The sequence below is a fragment of the Salvelinus sp. IW2-2015 genome, linkage group LG8 (genome assembly GCF_002910315.2).
Source record: "Salvelinus sp. IW2-2015 linkage group LG8, ASM291031v2, whole genome shotgun sequence".
NCBI classification, from domain to species: Eukaryota; Metazoa; Chordata; class Actinopteri; order Salmoniformes; family Salmonidae; genus Salvelinus; species Salvelinus sp. IW2-2015.
The window spans coordinates 39,375,382-39,391,977 of record NC_036848.1 but is presented as its reverse complement, the minus strand read 5'-3'; the positions used below and the strand labels follow the sequence as shown (position 1 = coordinate 39,391,977).

Genomic DNA, 16,596 nt, shown 5'->3' with positions numbered 1-16,596 from the left:
CTCTTCAACCTCAGGAAGCTGAAGAAATTTGGCTTGTCATCAAAAACACAAACTTTTACAGATGCACAATCGAGAGCATCCTGTTGGGCTGTATCACCGCCTGGTACGACAACTGCTCCGCCCACAACCGTAAGGCTCTCCAGAGGGTAGTGAGGTCTGCACAATGCATCACTGGGGGCAAACTGCCTGCCCTCCAGGACACCTACACCCGATGTCACAGGAAGGCCATAAAGATCATCAAGGACAACAACCACCCGAGCCACTGCCTGTTCACCCCGCTATCATCCAGAAGGCAAGGTCAGTACAGGTGCATCAAAGCTGGGACCGAGAGACTGAAAAACAGCTTCTGTTTCAAGGCCATCAGAGTGTTAAACAGCCATCACTAACATTGAGTGGCCACTGCCAACATACTGACTCAAATCTCTAGCCACTTAATAATTAAAAATTGGATGTAATAAATGTATCACTAGTCACTTTAAACAATGCCACTTTATATAATGTTTACATACCCTACACTACTCATCTCATATGTATATACTGTACTCTATACCATCTACTGCATCTTGCCTTTCAGCCATCGATCATCCATATATTTATATGTACATATTCTTATTCATTCCTTTACACTTGTGTGTATAAGGTAGTTGTTGTAAAATTGTTAGATTACTCGTTAGATATTACTGCATGGTCGGAACTAGAAGCACAAGCATTTCACTCGCATTAACATCTGCAAACCATGTGTATGTGACCAATAAAATGTGTTTTGATTCATCTCAGGTGGGCTTATAGGGTGAAGAAGCCCAAAAAGCCCTCCCTCTATATAGAATGGAAATGGAAATAAATAGTGGTCAATATAATCAATACTAACTTMGCATAATATTGGAGTCTACAGTGAATATTTACACCCCAAAACCATTGGTTTCCAAATATTTTATGAGTAGATTTGGCTAGTTGGTCTATTTCACCATAAATCACTGTTGTTCCAATTCAGCTCAGTATGCTTTGAAACACATAGGATAGTGTGTTGATATCCCTAATAGTCAATGAACACGATGAACTAATTAACAAATTAAGAAGAATAGCAGTACAGCAAATGTGAATCAGCTTTCAGATAATTGGTTCAAAGTTGTGTTATGTTATTTGTGCAAGGCTTCATATCAACAGAATGGCTGCAGTTGTTTTGTTCTAACCCAACAACAACACACCTGATTCAACTAATCATGTCTTGATTGAAGTATGATTAGTTTAAAATCAGGTGTGTACTGGTTGGCAAGAACAAAAGATATGATTGGACCCCCCCACCCCGATCGTTATGAGTGCTACTTTCACGATGAATAGAAATTATCAGATTATATTAATAACTTTTGGGGATATTAATATAATTTTACATAAGAAATGTCAGTTTGTACGTTTTGAAATTCATTCAAATTTATTATTTAATTTATTATTGTTTAGAACACCCATGGGCTTAAAAAGGTACATTTGGAACCCATTAAGCCCAGTCCGGACACATTTGATCAAATATTGTTATGCCTTAGTAATAAATGCTGTAAATAAAGTCATACAACTTCACAAGATTAAGCTTTCATTTTATCTCCGCTTTTCTTACAAAGATTTGGGCAGTATATGTTAGAAAAGTCTAAACTTAGATTTTGGTGACAAACTGGCAAAGACATAACAGTACCCTTCAGTTCAGACCTATATATCGATCCAAATACTAGCCCACATCTTTCCATGTCTTCATGACCACTGAAAGCAACAGACACAGTTACAACTTCCACCATATAACCTTCACCAACGAGATCCCTCTGGATCTGCAGCGGTCATATAGGAAGTAGGGCTATTTATTCGAATATTGGGACAAATCGCAACTCTGGAGAGCGAGAGAAAGTGCAGAGAGAAGATCGAACGCAGAGACAGAAAAGAAGCGGGAGGTTGGCCAACTGCTGGCCAACTTGGGCTAATCCCAGTGTGCTCATGTGTCATTAGGTCTAATAAATATGTCTGCTGACTGCCACTGTCCCCAAAGGGCCCCAGACCTGGCACAGCACCGCCCACACCTGCTGTGCACACACACACGTCAGCCTAGAAGTCTCCCTTATAAACTCGCAGGCACACACAGCAGCCTAACACTTGGCATGGCCTTTGGAACACGTCTATTTGCAAAGCACGCGGTAATGATCCTGTGAGCTCATCATTTGGACGTTAGCTTAACCATTACATAATACAACCAGGGAGTTACAGACAAACAGACATGAGGAATGACCAATGAACAGCTAATTATGGTTCATCAAATGCATCAATAAGAAAGGAGCAGGAAGAAGACGTATCAAAAGCTTGACAGAAGTCCTGTCACCATACAGAATCAAACCCAAAGCTGGCTAGACCATAAACTAGTGAATTATAAAATCGAGGGCTAGACTCCATCGAAAACACAAATCATATCAGATTTCCCCTCTCCACTGGGTGTCTTCTAACCCCACCCACCTTCTTTGAGGCTGTGATAGGCATGTCTCTCATAATCCATCAGGTCCTGCTTGTCCAGCTCTTCCCCCATTGGAGGAGAGTCCAAGGGGGCGAGCTCAAAGGACAGGAAGTGGTTGGTGTCCAGCATGATCATTTAGACTTGCTATTAATTATCTTTGTAAAAAAAAATATTTTCATATAGAGGTGTCGTCGTTCAAGTCTTGAATAGATGCTGATATAGCGGTGGCCAAAGATATGGAGTGGGAGGCAGTCGATGGGTCTCTAAAAAGAGGTCTCGTCTGCAATAGACGACATCCAAGAACGTATTGGTTTTCCTCTCACTAAGGTCGAGGCAGGGAGAAGACGTTAGTCTTATTCATTGCGTGTCCAGATGACTTCTGACTGTGCTTGTCAAAGGTTGATTAAGAAAAAGTAGCTTGAAATTTCTATCAAAAGAGGGGATGTGATTTGACTCAAGAAAACTTGCCGTCTTCTGTCTTCCTGGTCAGAAAATCTATTTTCTTCTCTTTCTCTCTGTCCTTCCCTCGTTTTCTCTTGTCGTGACAGTCAGCTAGGAACGATAGAGTTGCTCTACTAAGGTGTCCAATGAGACYGTGGAAATCCACAGGGTAAAGCCAAAGATGAAAAAGAGAGAGGGAGGAGAGAAAAAGGAGGGCAGCAGCAGGGACGAGAGCCCAGAGAGAGTGAGAGAATGCTCTGGTAGGAGCTCCTCACTCACTCACTCACGACACACACACACACACACGGTGGGGTTGGTGATAGAGTTCTCAGCTGTTGCCATTCATTCATATCGCTGCCCACATACCTTCCCCCTCCACAGCTCAACCTACAGACCCAGCCTCCCCCCCAGAGAAAAGGGATTTGTTGATAAACAAAAAACATTTAACTCCACACATGTTATACTGATGACATACTTGAGACACATTTAAAGAAAAACTTGGTAATTGTGTTAACGGTTTTGATAAGTCATCATTCATGGTTAAATGCAAGAAACTTTATCAATCAGTTACGGCAATAACAATGACCTCGAAGTACAGCCGGTTTTAGATTTCTCTCAGTAGTGTACTTGTTATTCTTTGATGGAACATATTGATACACTGAGTGTCTATGGCTCTTCGGGAGATTTGCAACCTTTATCGAGTAGAACAACTGCAATGGAATACATCATGCAACTCCTCTAGTGAGCTGCGGCAGGCAACTCCTCTAGTGAGCTGCGGCAGGCAACTCCTCTAGTGAGCTGCGGCAGGCAACTCCTCTAGTGAGCTGCGGCAGGCAACTCCTCTAGTGAGCTGCGGCAGGCAACTCCTACATCACATGCTGTAACACAGTGACAGAGATCATTGCAGAATATACCTTTCAATCTTGACCATGCAGGTTACAGTCAAAGCTACTGCATTTGGGGCGACACGTTCTGTTCACAACCTGAACGCATGCAAAGCTTTTCTGTCCTGTCTTAGGCTGCTCCAGAATGCTGCCGAGGTCCCCCCAACCCCCCCTTCTCCCCCGCTCTCTGTGTTTTAAATAGTAGGGACAGCTGGCCATAGGGGGCTATATTCAGCTCAGTATCACCTGTGTGGCTGTTGGGTAGAGTTACTTACAGACACCCACACACTAACACACAATCATTTCAACTTTCACGGCCGGTGCGTTTATCCAGCGTGTACCCATAGGTTCGCCCCTCGCTGACTAACAGTTCTCATTGAAATACATGGACAGACTTGGATTCATTTTTAGGCTGCTGACGTCTTTGCGTGTAGGTCTTATGATCAGGCCATGGTGGACAGACTGTCCATAGAGAACAGAGCACCACCTTGACCAAACACACTTCACAGGAAGCAGTGTGAAAAACAGGACCAAAGTCCACCTAGCTTTAGCCTACAACTTCCCAGTATGGAAGAGATTCATTTTTTTATTTTTTATAATACATTATATATAATATATMTATTTAACCAGGCAAGTCATTTAAGAACAAATTCGTATTTACAATGATGGCCTACCTCGAGAGATAGGACTGTCAGACCACTCCAAAGACAGTAATATCATGAGTAATACATGATCTGTCCTGACTATCGTTATCACCATTACCACTGTACTGTGATTATCACAGCTATCTCCTCAGAGGAGAAAGGTAGTGTTGTAGTAAAGGTTTATGGTTTTAGGAGCAGCCCGGCCTAATGTGTGTGTGGTTACAGCAGGGCTATTGCCCATGGTTTTATGGTACCTGGGTTTGAGGGTTAGGTTAGATTTTTAGGGTTAGATTGTCTGAGGCGTTCACAGTCATTCTGCCATCAACTACCATTCAGTTCATTAGTGGACAACTGAGGCATAGTCTTGCGAGTCGTAGTTTGAAGCCTCACACTAGGGCCGATTGAAGAGATTCCGTAAGGCCTAGTGTTTCCCACCTTCCCCTACCATAATATTAGGCAGGGCGGGCCCCCCGCTAAGCCAATGTATATATATATATATATATATATATATATATATTTTCTTTTTTTAATTACATTTTAGCCATTAAGAATGAAATCTTATCCCGTACATTCAGCTAAGGCAGGCAAAAAATTAAAAAAATAAAACACGTAAAACCATCATCGCAAGTGAAACCCTTTTCCATGTTGTTACAGCAGGATACAGTACTCTTATGGAGTTCTCACTAATTCAATGCTCAGAGACATCCAGGGTAAGGCGGTCGGGCACTGACTCCCCCACACGAAGGTCACCTTGCTGGGTCGCCCTGCCCCAGTCCTGGAGAGAAGGCTGTAACGCCTGGATAGACACACAGCCAGACTGATAACCTCCCACAACCCAGCCTCCTTTCCCTCCTTACACTTCTGTGCGTCTGTGTGTTTGCCAGCTCTAGTATGGGTGGGACTGATAGAACCATGTCAGACGGTATGGGCAAGTTAGCTTAAAACAAACTACAGGTCTTGTCCCTTTCTGTTCACTCCCTCAGTCAGTCAGTCTCTTTATCCTTCGCTAAACAGACTGGATCTCAAAAACCCTGTGGCTGCAGCACTGGAGACGATATCTACCAGGTGTTTAGTAAAAGGTCCAGTCCCATAATGTGAGCAACAACAACACACATCTTAAATAGGGTAGTAAACCAACCACAGAACGGCTTAAGCACAGAGGCACGCCCAGTCCCATTGATTTCAGTCCTAACAGATGAGGGGGATTGTATGTGGTTAGGCAGGCCTGACAGACTCAAACAAAGACCCTGGCTGTGGGTTCATTCCCTGTTAGGGGGGTAAGGTGGTATTATATCTGAGGAAGTCTGTTCACCCGAGTGGTAACAGAACAGTGGGCTGTTTCACAACGTAGGCAAAGTATGTAAATAGAAGGGTTTGATTGTGTGATAGTAAGCAGACATTAAAAAAGTGTCACCACTGTTTACTCCTAAACACAACACGCCTCACTATTCAGCAGAGTGGGTAAGAGAGGACAGACACACAGACAGCAGGGTAGACAGACACACAGGCACTCAGGCAGTGGGGTAGACAGAGACAAACACTGAGGTGTAGACAAAGAAAGTCAGCAGAAAAAAAGAGGGGGAACGAGGGAGAGGGAAGGACATTTTATTTAACGTTTATTTAACTAGGCAAGTCAGTTAAGAACATATTCTTATTTACAATGACGGCCTACCCCGGCCAAACCCTAATGACGCTGGGCTAATTGTGCGCCGCCCTATGGGACTCCCAATCACGGCCGGGTGTGATACAGCCTGGAATCGAACCAGGGTCTGTAGTGACGCCTCTAGCACTGAGATGCAGGGCCTTTGGCCACTCTAAACAGCTACAGGAGGTAAGGTTTCCCAATTCAGGGCTGCTGTTAGCATTTGTTAATATGGTGCAGCAGAGCACGAGGGAGGGAGGGAGGGACAGAGGGGAGGCAAGAGAGAAAGAGAGTAGAGCAAGAGGGAGTGAAAGAAAGAGAGGGAGTGAGGGGGTTCCTCTTCCAGGCACTACATTTCTGGATGAACATCTGAGATGACTATATTCTGCACCCCATAACTCCCTAGTTCACTTCACAGAAAACAGATTCCATATCCTTCCCCTCACGGTAACAGTCCACCCCCTAAAGCACCAGCAGGCATGCAGTCTGGAACTTGTTACATGTGGCGTAGAAGAGACAAGAACAGTTTGATTCATTCAGAAAGAAAAGGAGGATTCGTGTGAAAAGAAAACCGCTGTGTCAAACAGAGAACAGCAAAGTGAGATTCATTTTGTGATGGTTACTTCTAAAAATTTGGATCAAATTACTCGACCTCAAGAGTTACTTATGTCTCTTTTAAGTCATGTGTTCCTCAAACTATACCCATCACCTCTGTGGTTAAACGGATGGATTCTTCCTCTCCTCCTTTCCTTGTAGCAGAGGCCCCTCTGTGTTGGTCCAGCAACAAATGGGAAGACTTTACACACTGTGATTGATTTCAGTGGAGGCTGCTGAGGGGAGGATGGCTCATAATAATGGCTGAAACAGAGCGAACGGATTGGCATCCAACACAAGCCCGTTCTCCCCAACATAGAAAGCTAAATTGACCTTAACCTATCAGTGTGTAGGGGAAACAATCTAACTGATATACAGGAGACCTAACCTCATTCCTCCAATGTGTTCAGTGCTACCACCAGACAAGGCAAAGTACCAACCTTAGAGGCTCACTAACAATAGATCCCACTAACTGTATATCAAGCTAACACAACACAGGAGCCTACAATAATAAACCAGTAAATTAGACTTGTGGCAAAGGCCAAGTTATCATAAAGGTCTATATCCAGTTACATCATGACAACCAACCTGAAGTGCAAACAGGCGTGTCAGTGAGTTTCTAATGGTGAGAGATTGTGCACATTGATCATGTGAAAGCAGTGACAGACTAACTGATAAGATACAACTACTTTTTAGTAGAATGAAAGTCTACAGAGGCCCTAGCCTGGCATGGTTTACACCTCTCGGTTATCAGCACAATTCATTTCCTTCAGGATGACTCATAATAACAAACCAATGTCCACAATGACCTCTCAGTCAGAGATTAATAAAATAGAACATTTAGGACAGTGTTTACTATGAATCACTAGGTAAAGTCTATTCTATACAGACAGACACATCATTTGTGTAAGGATAATAGGAGCGTGAGAAATCAAATAGTTTCCAAGTGAAAATAGACACTGCATTGTATGTGTGATATGTTTATAAATGTGTGAAAATTTATGAATGTGTATGCTGAAAGTTGAGCTACAGTACCAGTCAATGTGGGAACTCCTTCAAGACTGTTGTAAAATCATTCCAGGTGAAGCTGGTTGAGAGAATGCCAACAGTGTGCAAAGCTGTCAAGGCAAAAGGTGGCTACTTTGAAGAATCTCAAGTATAAAATATTTTGATTTGTTTAACACTTTCTTGGTTACTACATGATTCCATATGTGTTATTTCATAGTTGATGTCTTCACTATTATTCTACAATGTAGAAAATAGTAAAAATAAAGAAAAACCCTGGAATGAGTACTGTATGTATGTGTACATTGTAATGTGTGTGTTTGTGCATGTGTACGTGTGGATCTGCATCTTTCCACTGTATTCATAGCAGCAACAGTCTGCGGTTGGCTGATTAAGCAGTTTCCGTAGCTTAAGGGGAGAACCGATCCCAGGAGATTGTTCAGTTGTGCTCAGAGTTTTTATTACTGAATGACTATAACAAATAGAAGCTGTAATTACGTAACTGCACTGTGTGTTGGTGATGGCACTGTGATATGTGCTGTGCTCTGTCAGTGCATGTGAGTTCCTGTCTATTTCTCAACAGTAACAAGTCTTGTGTTGGCTTGGTGTGTGTGCGTGCATGTACATTGCAAGAGTATGTACAGTGCATTCGGAAAGTATTCAGACCCCTTCCSTTTTTCCACTTTGTTACGTTACAGCCTTATTCTAAAATGGATTAAATATTTTTGTCCCCTTATCAATCGAAACACAATACCCCATAATGACAAAGCAAAAATGTGTAGTTTGTTTGACATGTTTTTTTTCAAATAAAAAACAGAAATACCTTATTTATATAAGTATTCAGACCCTTTGCTATGAGACTCGATATTGAGCTCTGGTGCATCCTGTTTCCATTTATCATCCTTGATGTTTCTACAACTTGATTGGAGTCCACCTGTGGTAAATGTAACTGATTGGACATGATTTGGAAAGGCACACACCTGTCTACATAAGTTCCCACAGTTGACAGTGCATGTCATTAAAAAAACAAGCTTTGAGATAGAACAAATTGTTCATAGAGCTCCGAGACAGGCTTGTGTCGAGGCACAGATCTGGGGAAGGGTACCAAAAAATGTCTGCAGCATTGAAGGTCCAAGAACACATTGGCCTCCATTCTTAAATGGAAGAAGTTTGGAACCCCCAAGACTCTTCCTAGAGCTGGCCGCCCGGCCAAACTGAGCAATCGGGGGAGAAGGGCCTTGGTTAGGGAGGTGACTAAGAACCCGATGGTCACTCTTGACAGAGCTCCAGAGGTCCTTTGTGGATATGGGCGAATCTTCCAGAAGGACAACCATCTCTGCAGCACTCCATCAATCAGGCCTTTATGGTAGAGTGGCCAGACGGAAGCTACTCCTCAGAAAAAGGCACATGACAGCCCGCTTGGAATTTACCAAAAGGCACCTAAAGGACTCCCAGACCATGAGAAACAAGAATCTCTGATCTGATGAAACCAAGATTGAACTCTTTGGCCTGAATGGCAAGGGTCCCATCTGGAGGAAACCTGGCACCATCCCTACGGTGAAGCATGATGGTGGTAGCATCATGCTGTGAGGATTTTTCAGCGGCAGGGACTGGGAGACTAGTCAGGATTGATGTAAAGATGAACGGAGCAAAGTACAGAGAGATCCTTGATGAAGTCCTGAGCACTCTGGAGCAGGTTTTCAGACTTTGGCGAAGGTTCACACAGCCAAGACAACGCAGGAGTGGCTTCGGGATAAGTCTCTGAATGTCCTTGAGTGACCCAGCCAGAGCCCGGACTTGAACCCGATCAAACATCTCTAGAGAAACCTAAAATAGCTGTGCAGCGACACTCACCATCCAACCTGACAGAGCTTCAGAGGACCTGCAGAGAAGAATGGGAGAAACTCCCCAAATACAGGTATGCCAAGCTTATAGCGTCATACCCAAGAAGACTCAAGGCTGTAATCGCTGCCAAAGGTGCTTCAACAAAGTACTGAGTAAAGGGTCTGAATAKTTTTTTCTCTCCTTTTTTCCTGCCCTAAAAACCTGTTTTAGCTTTGTCATTATGGGGTACTGTGTGTAGATTGATGAGTAGAAAAAACAATTTAATCAATTTTAGAATAAGGCTGTAACGTAACAAAATGTGGAAAAGGGGAAGGGGTCTGAATACATTGTGAATGCACTGTATATGTGTTTTGACTGCATTGTATTTATGTAAATGAGCCAGTAACAGAGATAGACAAAAATACATTCGCTACAAGGACGGAGAGATCGAGACAAACGGAGGGAAAAGGGGGAGGGAAGAGGGAAAAGAGGGGGGCAAATAGAAGTGTGTGTGCTGCTGTAACTGAGTGGATGTCACAGACAGCTGTGTGTCTCGCCCACATTAGCTAAGCAGGGACAGGGAGGCCCCTCAAGCCCCTTTTTCCTCTCCCTCCTTCCTCAACCTCTTCCTGCTCTCCTGTCCCCGTTTTGTTCCTCTCTCTCTCTCCTCGTCCCTTTTCCCTCCCCGGCCATCTCTCCCTCTCCACCTTCTCCTCCTTTCCCCTCTCATCTCTCCCTCTCTGCTCAGGGCCAGTGAGAGCGTGCTGGAGCCTCTACGGTATGCTGGGCTGGCTGGCTGCTGGCACTCTTCCCTCCCTGTTACATAAACTCAACCACACAGCTCCTCTACAGCCTACCACTGCTGCTAGAAAGCGCCACAGCTTACAGGCTGCCTCCGCTCACACTGTACCCACACTAAGGGCAGCGGGAGAGGGGGACAGAATGTGGGAGTGGGACATCTAGGGTACTTTCCAAGTTTCCATACAATGTGTGGTTTTGTGTACATTTACGTCATTATTTATGTAGCCGGAATCCTACTAATAAAAAACTTAACTTTTCCCCATGTAATGGAATATTTAAAATGAGCAGGCAGGCTAAGAATCTATATTCTTCAAATAAATGCTGTACCTCTAACCATGAAAAATCACTAGGTTTGTACTGTATGGGGAGAAGAAGTGTTGATTTGACAGAATGTATTCCGAAAGAACACATGACTATTTCCCCCATTGGCTCCAGGCTCTCCGTCATTGCTCTAGTAGGCTAGTTTAGACGAATCAGAGCCACACACCTTTAGCCATGCATTAACATACCCCACCTTGCTTTGTTGCCAGGTGTGGCGGTTGGTGGTGGTCTGGGAAGTAGCAGAGGTGAACAGTCTCAAGTCTCTCCTATTCATTACTGACAGACAGATAGACATGACTGATGACCAGCCCTGCCAACACCGGAGCCAGCCTGTTTAACATGACAAGCCCTCAGCTGGGCCCCACAACACAACACCCAGGACAATCACAGCGAGTCAATCAACCTCTCTGGGGGTTGCAGGTCTAGCTCTGTGCTTTGCTACTAACAGCTGATCTGAGAGCAACTCTTCCAATTCCAAACCAAACTTCATATGAGCGGAAAAAGCTGAGAAAACAGGACAGTGTCCCAAATCTCTCCTGATGGAGTGGGAGTCATAACAGATAAGCCAGCTGCTTTCAATGAGGCGCTGTCGTCTCAGAGAGAACAGTCAAATTCATCACCCCCACCAACCTTCCACCCTCCAGCCCAGCTCACCCCACCCCAGCCTTCCCTGTTAGCAGGAATACCCTCCAGGGCACCCCGGCCTTCCCATATCTGCCACTGAGTCAGGAATAAAAAAAAATACAAAAAGAGCCACTACTTTTACAGCGTGATCTTTCTTCTTTCAACGAAGGGAGACAGTTGTTAGGTAACTTGCAGGCACACATGACAGAGTTTCATTAATTTATTCACAGCCCATTCATTCCCACAGAAACATAAATAAATGTAATGGAAATATATCATAATAATTGTATAATAGCTTCAGAATATGTTTTAAAACCATGCTAATGCTGGCGGGCTGGGAATGACAGAATGATTACAGTTATTTTTCTTTGTTCAATTGGCCTTGAGATGAAAGAGCGGCTGTGAAACTTTAACACAGAGCAGTAAGTACTTCACATAGCGGAGAGCCTTGCCATTGAACAATAACACTCTTTTAAAGTTACACTGCCGCTATGACATTACGCACACACGCACACACACTTGACCTACTGGTACAGATATACTGACAGCTGAGCGACAACACCCACAGCTGAAATAAACAAATACTCCGCAAAAAGACACTTTACCTGAGTGTATGGCCATATCCCTATTCACTAGAAGGATAAAGTACAACCTTCCTCCAAGTTTAGCGATCCATACTCCTAAGAGAACAGCAGGAAAGAGAGGCTACCGGCAGAGTTGCGTTTCCAAGACCCAAAAAGTTTTCCACGGCAGTCCCGGCACCCCTCCCTGTAGAATAAATTCTCTACGAGAACTACAAACAACACGGTGTGTTTGTGAGTGTGTGTGTGTGTGTGTGTGTAGCCCACTTCTTCTAACATTGGCTGCAGCCAATCCCTGCCTGCTCAATCCCTGCCTGTTGTACCTGTCTGCGAGTGTGTGCACGCCCTGACAGAAAGGGTGTGTGTAGGTCTGTGTGTTTGAGGCAGTCCGTTTTTCTTCTTCTTCCTCATTGCTCCTTGGATTCCATCCAAGTCCAGGCCCAAGTTCCTAACCTCTCTGGGGCGACACCTACTTTTTCCCCGCTCTGTGCCATTTTCTTTTTCTCTTTAGAAAGGCAGGCAGGCTGCAGGCAGACTGTCACTGCTGTTGTTGTTCAGGCAGAATAATAAAAAAATCCAGGGGAAAACACTGGTGCCTGCCGATCTGCATTCCAGATCACCTTTTGGCCTCAAATATTATCACTACTGCCCTCCATTCTCTCGCTCTTCCTGTTTTCCTCTGTCTGCATCGTTCCTTCCTTCTCTATATCCTACAGAATTATGCAATTCCGTCTTTCAGATGACTCCCCTTTTCATCCCCCACTCTCCTCCTCCAATATTTCTACATCCCCCTCTATTTACACCTCCAAGTTGTAAATGACCTCAAAAGGCATTATTGTTCCATGTTCTCATACTCTCTCCACAAAGTTCTAGTGGATTAGAAAACATCGGTCGCCCTTCTCACTCAGGGCCACGTTATCATAAAGAAAAGTGTTGATGTTAATCAACATTTGCCCTTTTCTTTCCATCTTTCCTCCTTTCTCTGACAAATAGGCCTGCCTACACAGACACACGTTGAACGCTGACCCCCGACTCAACCCTGACATGAAAGCCTGTAAATATTCACTTGAAAAACCTTCAGCAGCCCTCCTCTCTAAAGCAAGGTACTGTGGAATGAGAGATTGCATAACTCTACTTGGAAGAAGACAGATAGAGAGAGAGAGTCCCAACCTATTTCCCATTTAGTGCACTGCTTGGGCTACCTATCGGTCCTAGTCAAAAAAAGAGTGCACTGCGAATATAGTGCCATTTGGGACACATCCCATAGCTACCATGCAGAGGCCATTAAGATGGTTGTAGACTAGATAGATGTAATGGACTGATAGCCTTGCTAACATTCCTGTGTCTCGCTTCCACCATGTTGTGTCAGATAAGAGACTGGGAAGGTCCTGCTACGACATGTCTGCTACTGGCAGCCAGCCTGTATGAAGCGTTAGTAGCCCAGGTAGGCAGTGTTTAAAACGAGGAGTGGTGCCCTTGGGCTGGGGGAGTGAGTGGGAAGTGGGGGTTAAACACTAAAACTCAACCTTTTATCCTTGTAATTCCCTTTGCAGGGAGGGTCTATTCATCCTGGCCTTGACTGAGACTCCCATCTGGCTCTTAAGCAAATCTTGTTTAAGCAAACTCGTTGCACCTTCAGTTTCACTCTCCTTACATTAAGCTGATCATGTCTCATTGAGATACAATCTAGGCATATTTTACAAGAAGGACCTGTTCAAGATAACAGCAGTTACACATAAATACATCAACTCCATCATCATGAACAGTATTACTGTCTCAGTATCAGCAATGATCCTTCACTCCCCCCTCCTCTATTGCATTCTACATCTCCTTCACCCTCATCTGACCACCTAATCGCCATCTCTCTGAACCCTCTCCTGTGGAGACGTAAACTGGTCTCCACATGGAGCCTCTGACTGTAATGAGCATAACAGTAGGAATTAGGGATGTTGAGGGTGCTGCAGCACCCCCTGATAAAGTAAAATAATACTTTTTTAAAAATTTGTACACTGGGCCTTAATTACTCCTGTATGAGCGGACAAAAATGGTAGTCAGCAGCACAGGCAGAAAGATTCTCACCACCACTTTGGTCAACAACAAAAAATGAATGGCTCATTTGCTACGTGAGGTTTATTTTTCGTAATACTTAAGTTGTTAGGAGTGTACTGATATAAGTAGGACACCCTGGAAACTTTGAGAAAAAACACTATCAGTTGTCTCGAGATATTCATGGCATGAGGCTAGTAGCATAGCATCTCTCTTCACTGATTACGGGCGGTTGACATCAACAACCCTCATAGAAAATTCAAAAAATAATTACAATAATGAGATGTATCRACCTGTCCAAAGAAAGGATAGGTGGGAGCTAGACAGCCCGCAGTGCCYCTTTGTGGACAATTTCCCTTAATTGTTTATTTTTATTTTTTATATTGTAGGGCTTCCTTCATGCCCCTTTTCATGACGGTGCTAGCAGCCACGTGACTGAGTGCTAGCTAGCTAGCAACCGTAACATTAACAAGTAGTGAGTGGAGTTACAAACGGACTGTACTAAACATGTTAAATGTCTTACCTGTGATGAAATGTTTTCCACATGTATACTTGGACACTAGGTCCCCACATTTCCCATTCTCCCATGCCGAATAGCCTTAAGCCACAGGGCTCTTCTCGCAGGCTTTATTTCCCTATCTGGGACCACTGCGAACGGTAGGTCGACATTTTTCAGTGGTGTATAGTAGTTAAGTAAAAGTACTTTAAAGTACTACTTAAGTCATTTTTTGGGGTATCTGTACTTTACGATTTTTATATTTTTGACAACTTAGTGTACTTTTTTACTTCACACATTTTCCCCTGACACCCAAAAGTACTCGTTACAGTGCATTCTGAAAAAATTCAGACCCCTTCACCTGGCTAATACCATCACTACGGTGAAGCATTGTGGCAGCATCAAGCTGTGGGGATGTTTTTCAGCGGCAGGGACCGGGTGACTAGTCAGGATCAAAGATGAAGGGAGCAAAGCACAGAGAGATCCTCAGGACCTCAGAACGGGGCGAAGGTTCACCTTCCAAAAGGACAACGACCCTAAGCACACAGGCAAGACAACGCAGGAGTGGCTTTGGGACAAGTCTCAATGTCCTTGAGTGGCCCAGCCAGAGCCCGGACTTGAACCCGATCGAACATCTCTGGAGACCTGAAAATAGCTGTGCAGCGACGCTCTATATCCAACCTGACAGAGCTTCAGAGGATCTGCAGAGAAGAATGGGAGAAACTCCCAAAATACAGGTGTGCGAAGCTTGTAGAGTCATACCCAAGAAGACTCGAGGCTGTAAACGCTGCTTCAACAAAGTACTGAGTAAAGGGTCTGAATACTTATGTAAATGTGATTTCAGCTAGTGACGCACCGATATGACATTTTTGGCCGATACCAATATCCGATATTTTCCTTGCCCCAAAAAAACGATACCAATATTTAAAATTTGAGCGGCCTTTTAAGCATTCTAGTACAGTTAAATAGTTAACACACACACACACACGGACGCAGCGGTCTAAGGCACTGCATCTCAGTGCAAGAGGCGTAACAACAGTCCCTGGTTCGAATCCAGGCTGTAGCACATCCAGCTGTGATTGGGAGTCCCATAGGGTGGCGCACAATTGGCCCAGGGTCGTCTAGGCCGTCATTGTAAATAACAATTTGTTCTTAACTGACTTGCCTATTTAAATAAAAGGTTACACACACCACACTGACCAAAAAGTTATTTTGTTGGCATTTACGCATGTCCCCATTACCAGTCAAACATAATCAAAACCTATTTCTTTCACTTACTTGCTGTGCTGTTTCGTTGTTCATTTGTTCAGTCGTTTCATTCTCAACCGGGATTTCTATGGAACGGCATTTGAGTCTTTGCGTGTAAAAAAAAKAAACACTATTTGACGTGTTAAATAAGCTTGTTGACCAATCAGGACCTGAATATGACTGCACATCACAGAATAATTTAACGTGTTCATTACTTTTTTACATATTGATTACACTATCACTCGTATTTCCTGTCACAATGATTCATCGATACYTATGCTATGATGCTGGTAAAGTTGTCTCGCGCACCTACAGTGCTGGTCATTAAAAAAAGCTAGCTAGCTCATGGATGCAAACAATGTTCTTCCCCAAAAACGCATCAAAACAACAATCTGTTTCAGTAGCTATAGTTAGCTAGCTAACTATACAGCTAGGTGTCATCTAAAATAATCCTAATTTATATGACTATTCTTATTTGATTAATGGTGGTCGGACCCATCTATGTGAAGCTAGCCACAATAAGGATTAGCCACAATAGTAGAATTTGCGGTTAACCTTCAAAATAAAAGTATGGCATAATTCTACTATTTGTATTAATTTGCATCACTGTCAATGACATACTTTTATTTTGAAGGCAAACCGCAAATTCGACTATTATGCTAATCCTTATTGTGACTAGCTTCACAACACATAACCCGGTCCGGTCGAYCCTCACTAGCCAGATGAAGCTAGCTGGCTGCTTATAACGTTAGCTTTGGGCAACAGGATTAAGTAGCTGGCTAGCTATTTATTTTCATGAACTGAAGTTCAATTTCAATAGGTGAACAACAAGTGGSTACCTAGCGAATACTTACTTACAAGGACTCCATTGCTAAGAATAATGAAAATGACTGCAGTTTCTACTGGTCATTGTTTTCAGGCTGGTTGTATTGGTGCTAGCTAGGTACCAAGCTAAAGCTA

General features: G+C 43.6%; 1 protein-coding gene across 6 annotated transcripts in view; it reads right to left on the bottom strand.

Annotated features, from left to right (window-relative positions):
- The window catches only part of LOC111967891 (myocardin-related transcription factor A), a 49,139-nt gene that overhangs the window by 19,911 nt on the left and 12,632 nt on the right, over positions 1 to 16,596 (bottom strand). The window contains exon 1 of one of the 6 annotated variants that reach the window (XM_023993325.2): positions 11,871 to 12,220. The exons of 3 other annotated variants lie outside the window; for them this stretch is intronic. In XM_023993325.2, the coding sequence (XP_023849093.1) occupies positions 11,871 to 11,886 (16 nt within the window). In that variant the 5' untranslated portion in view covers positions 11,887 to 12,220. Of the gene's footprint in view, positions 1 to 2,487; positions 3,186 to 11,870; positions 12,221 to 16,596 lie in introns of those variants that run through there. 2 more of the 6 variants (XM_023993320.2, XM_023993323.2) reach the window with 2 other exon arrangements.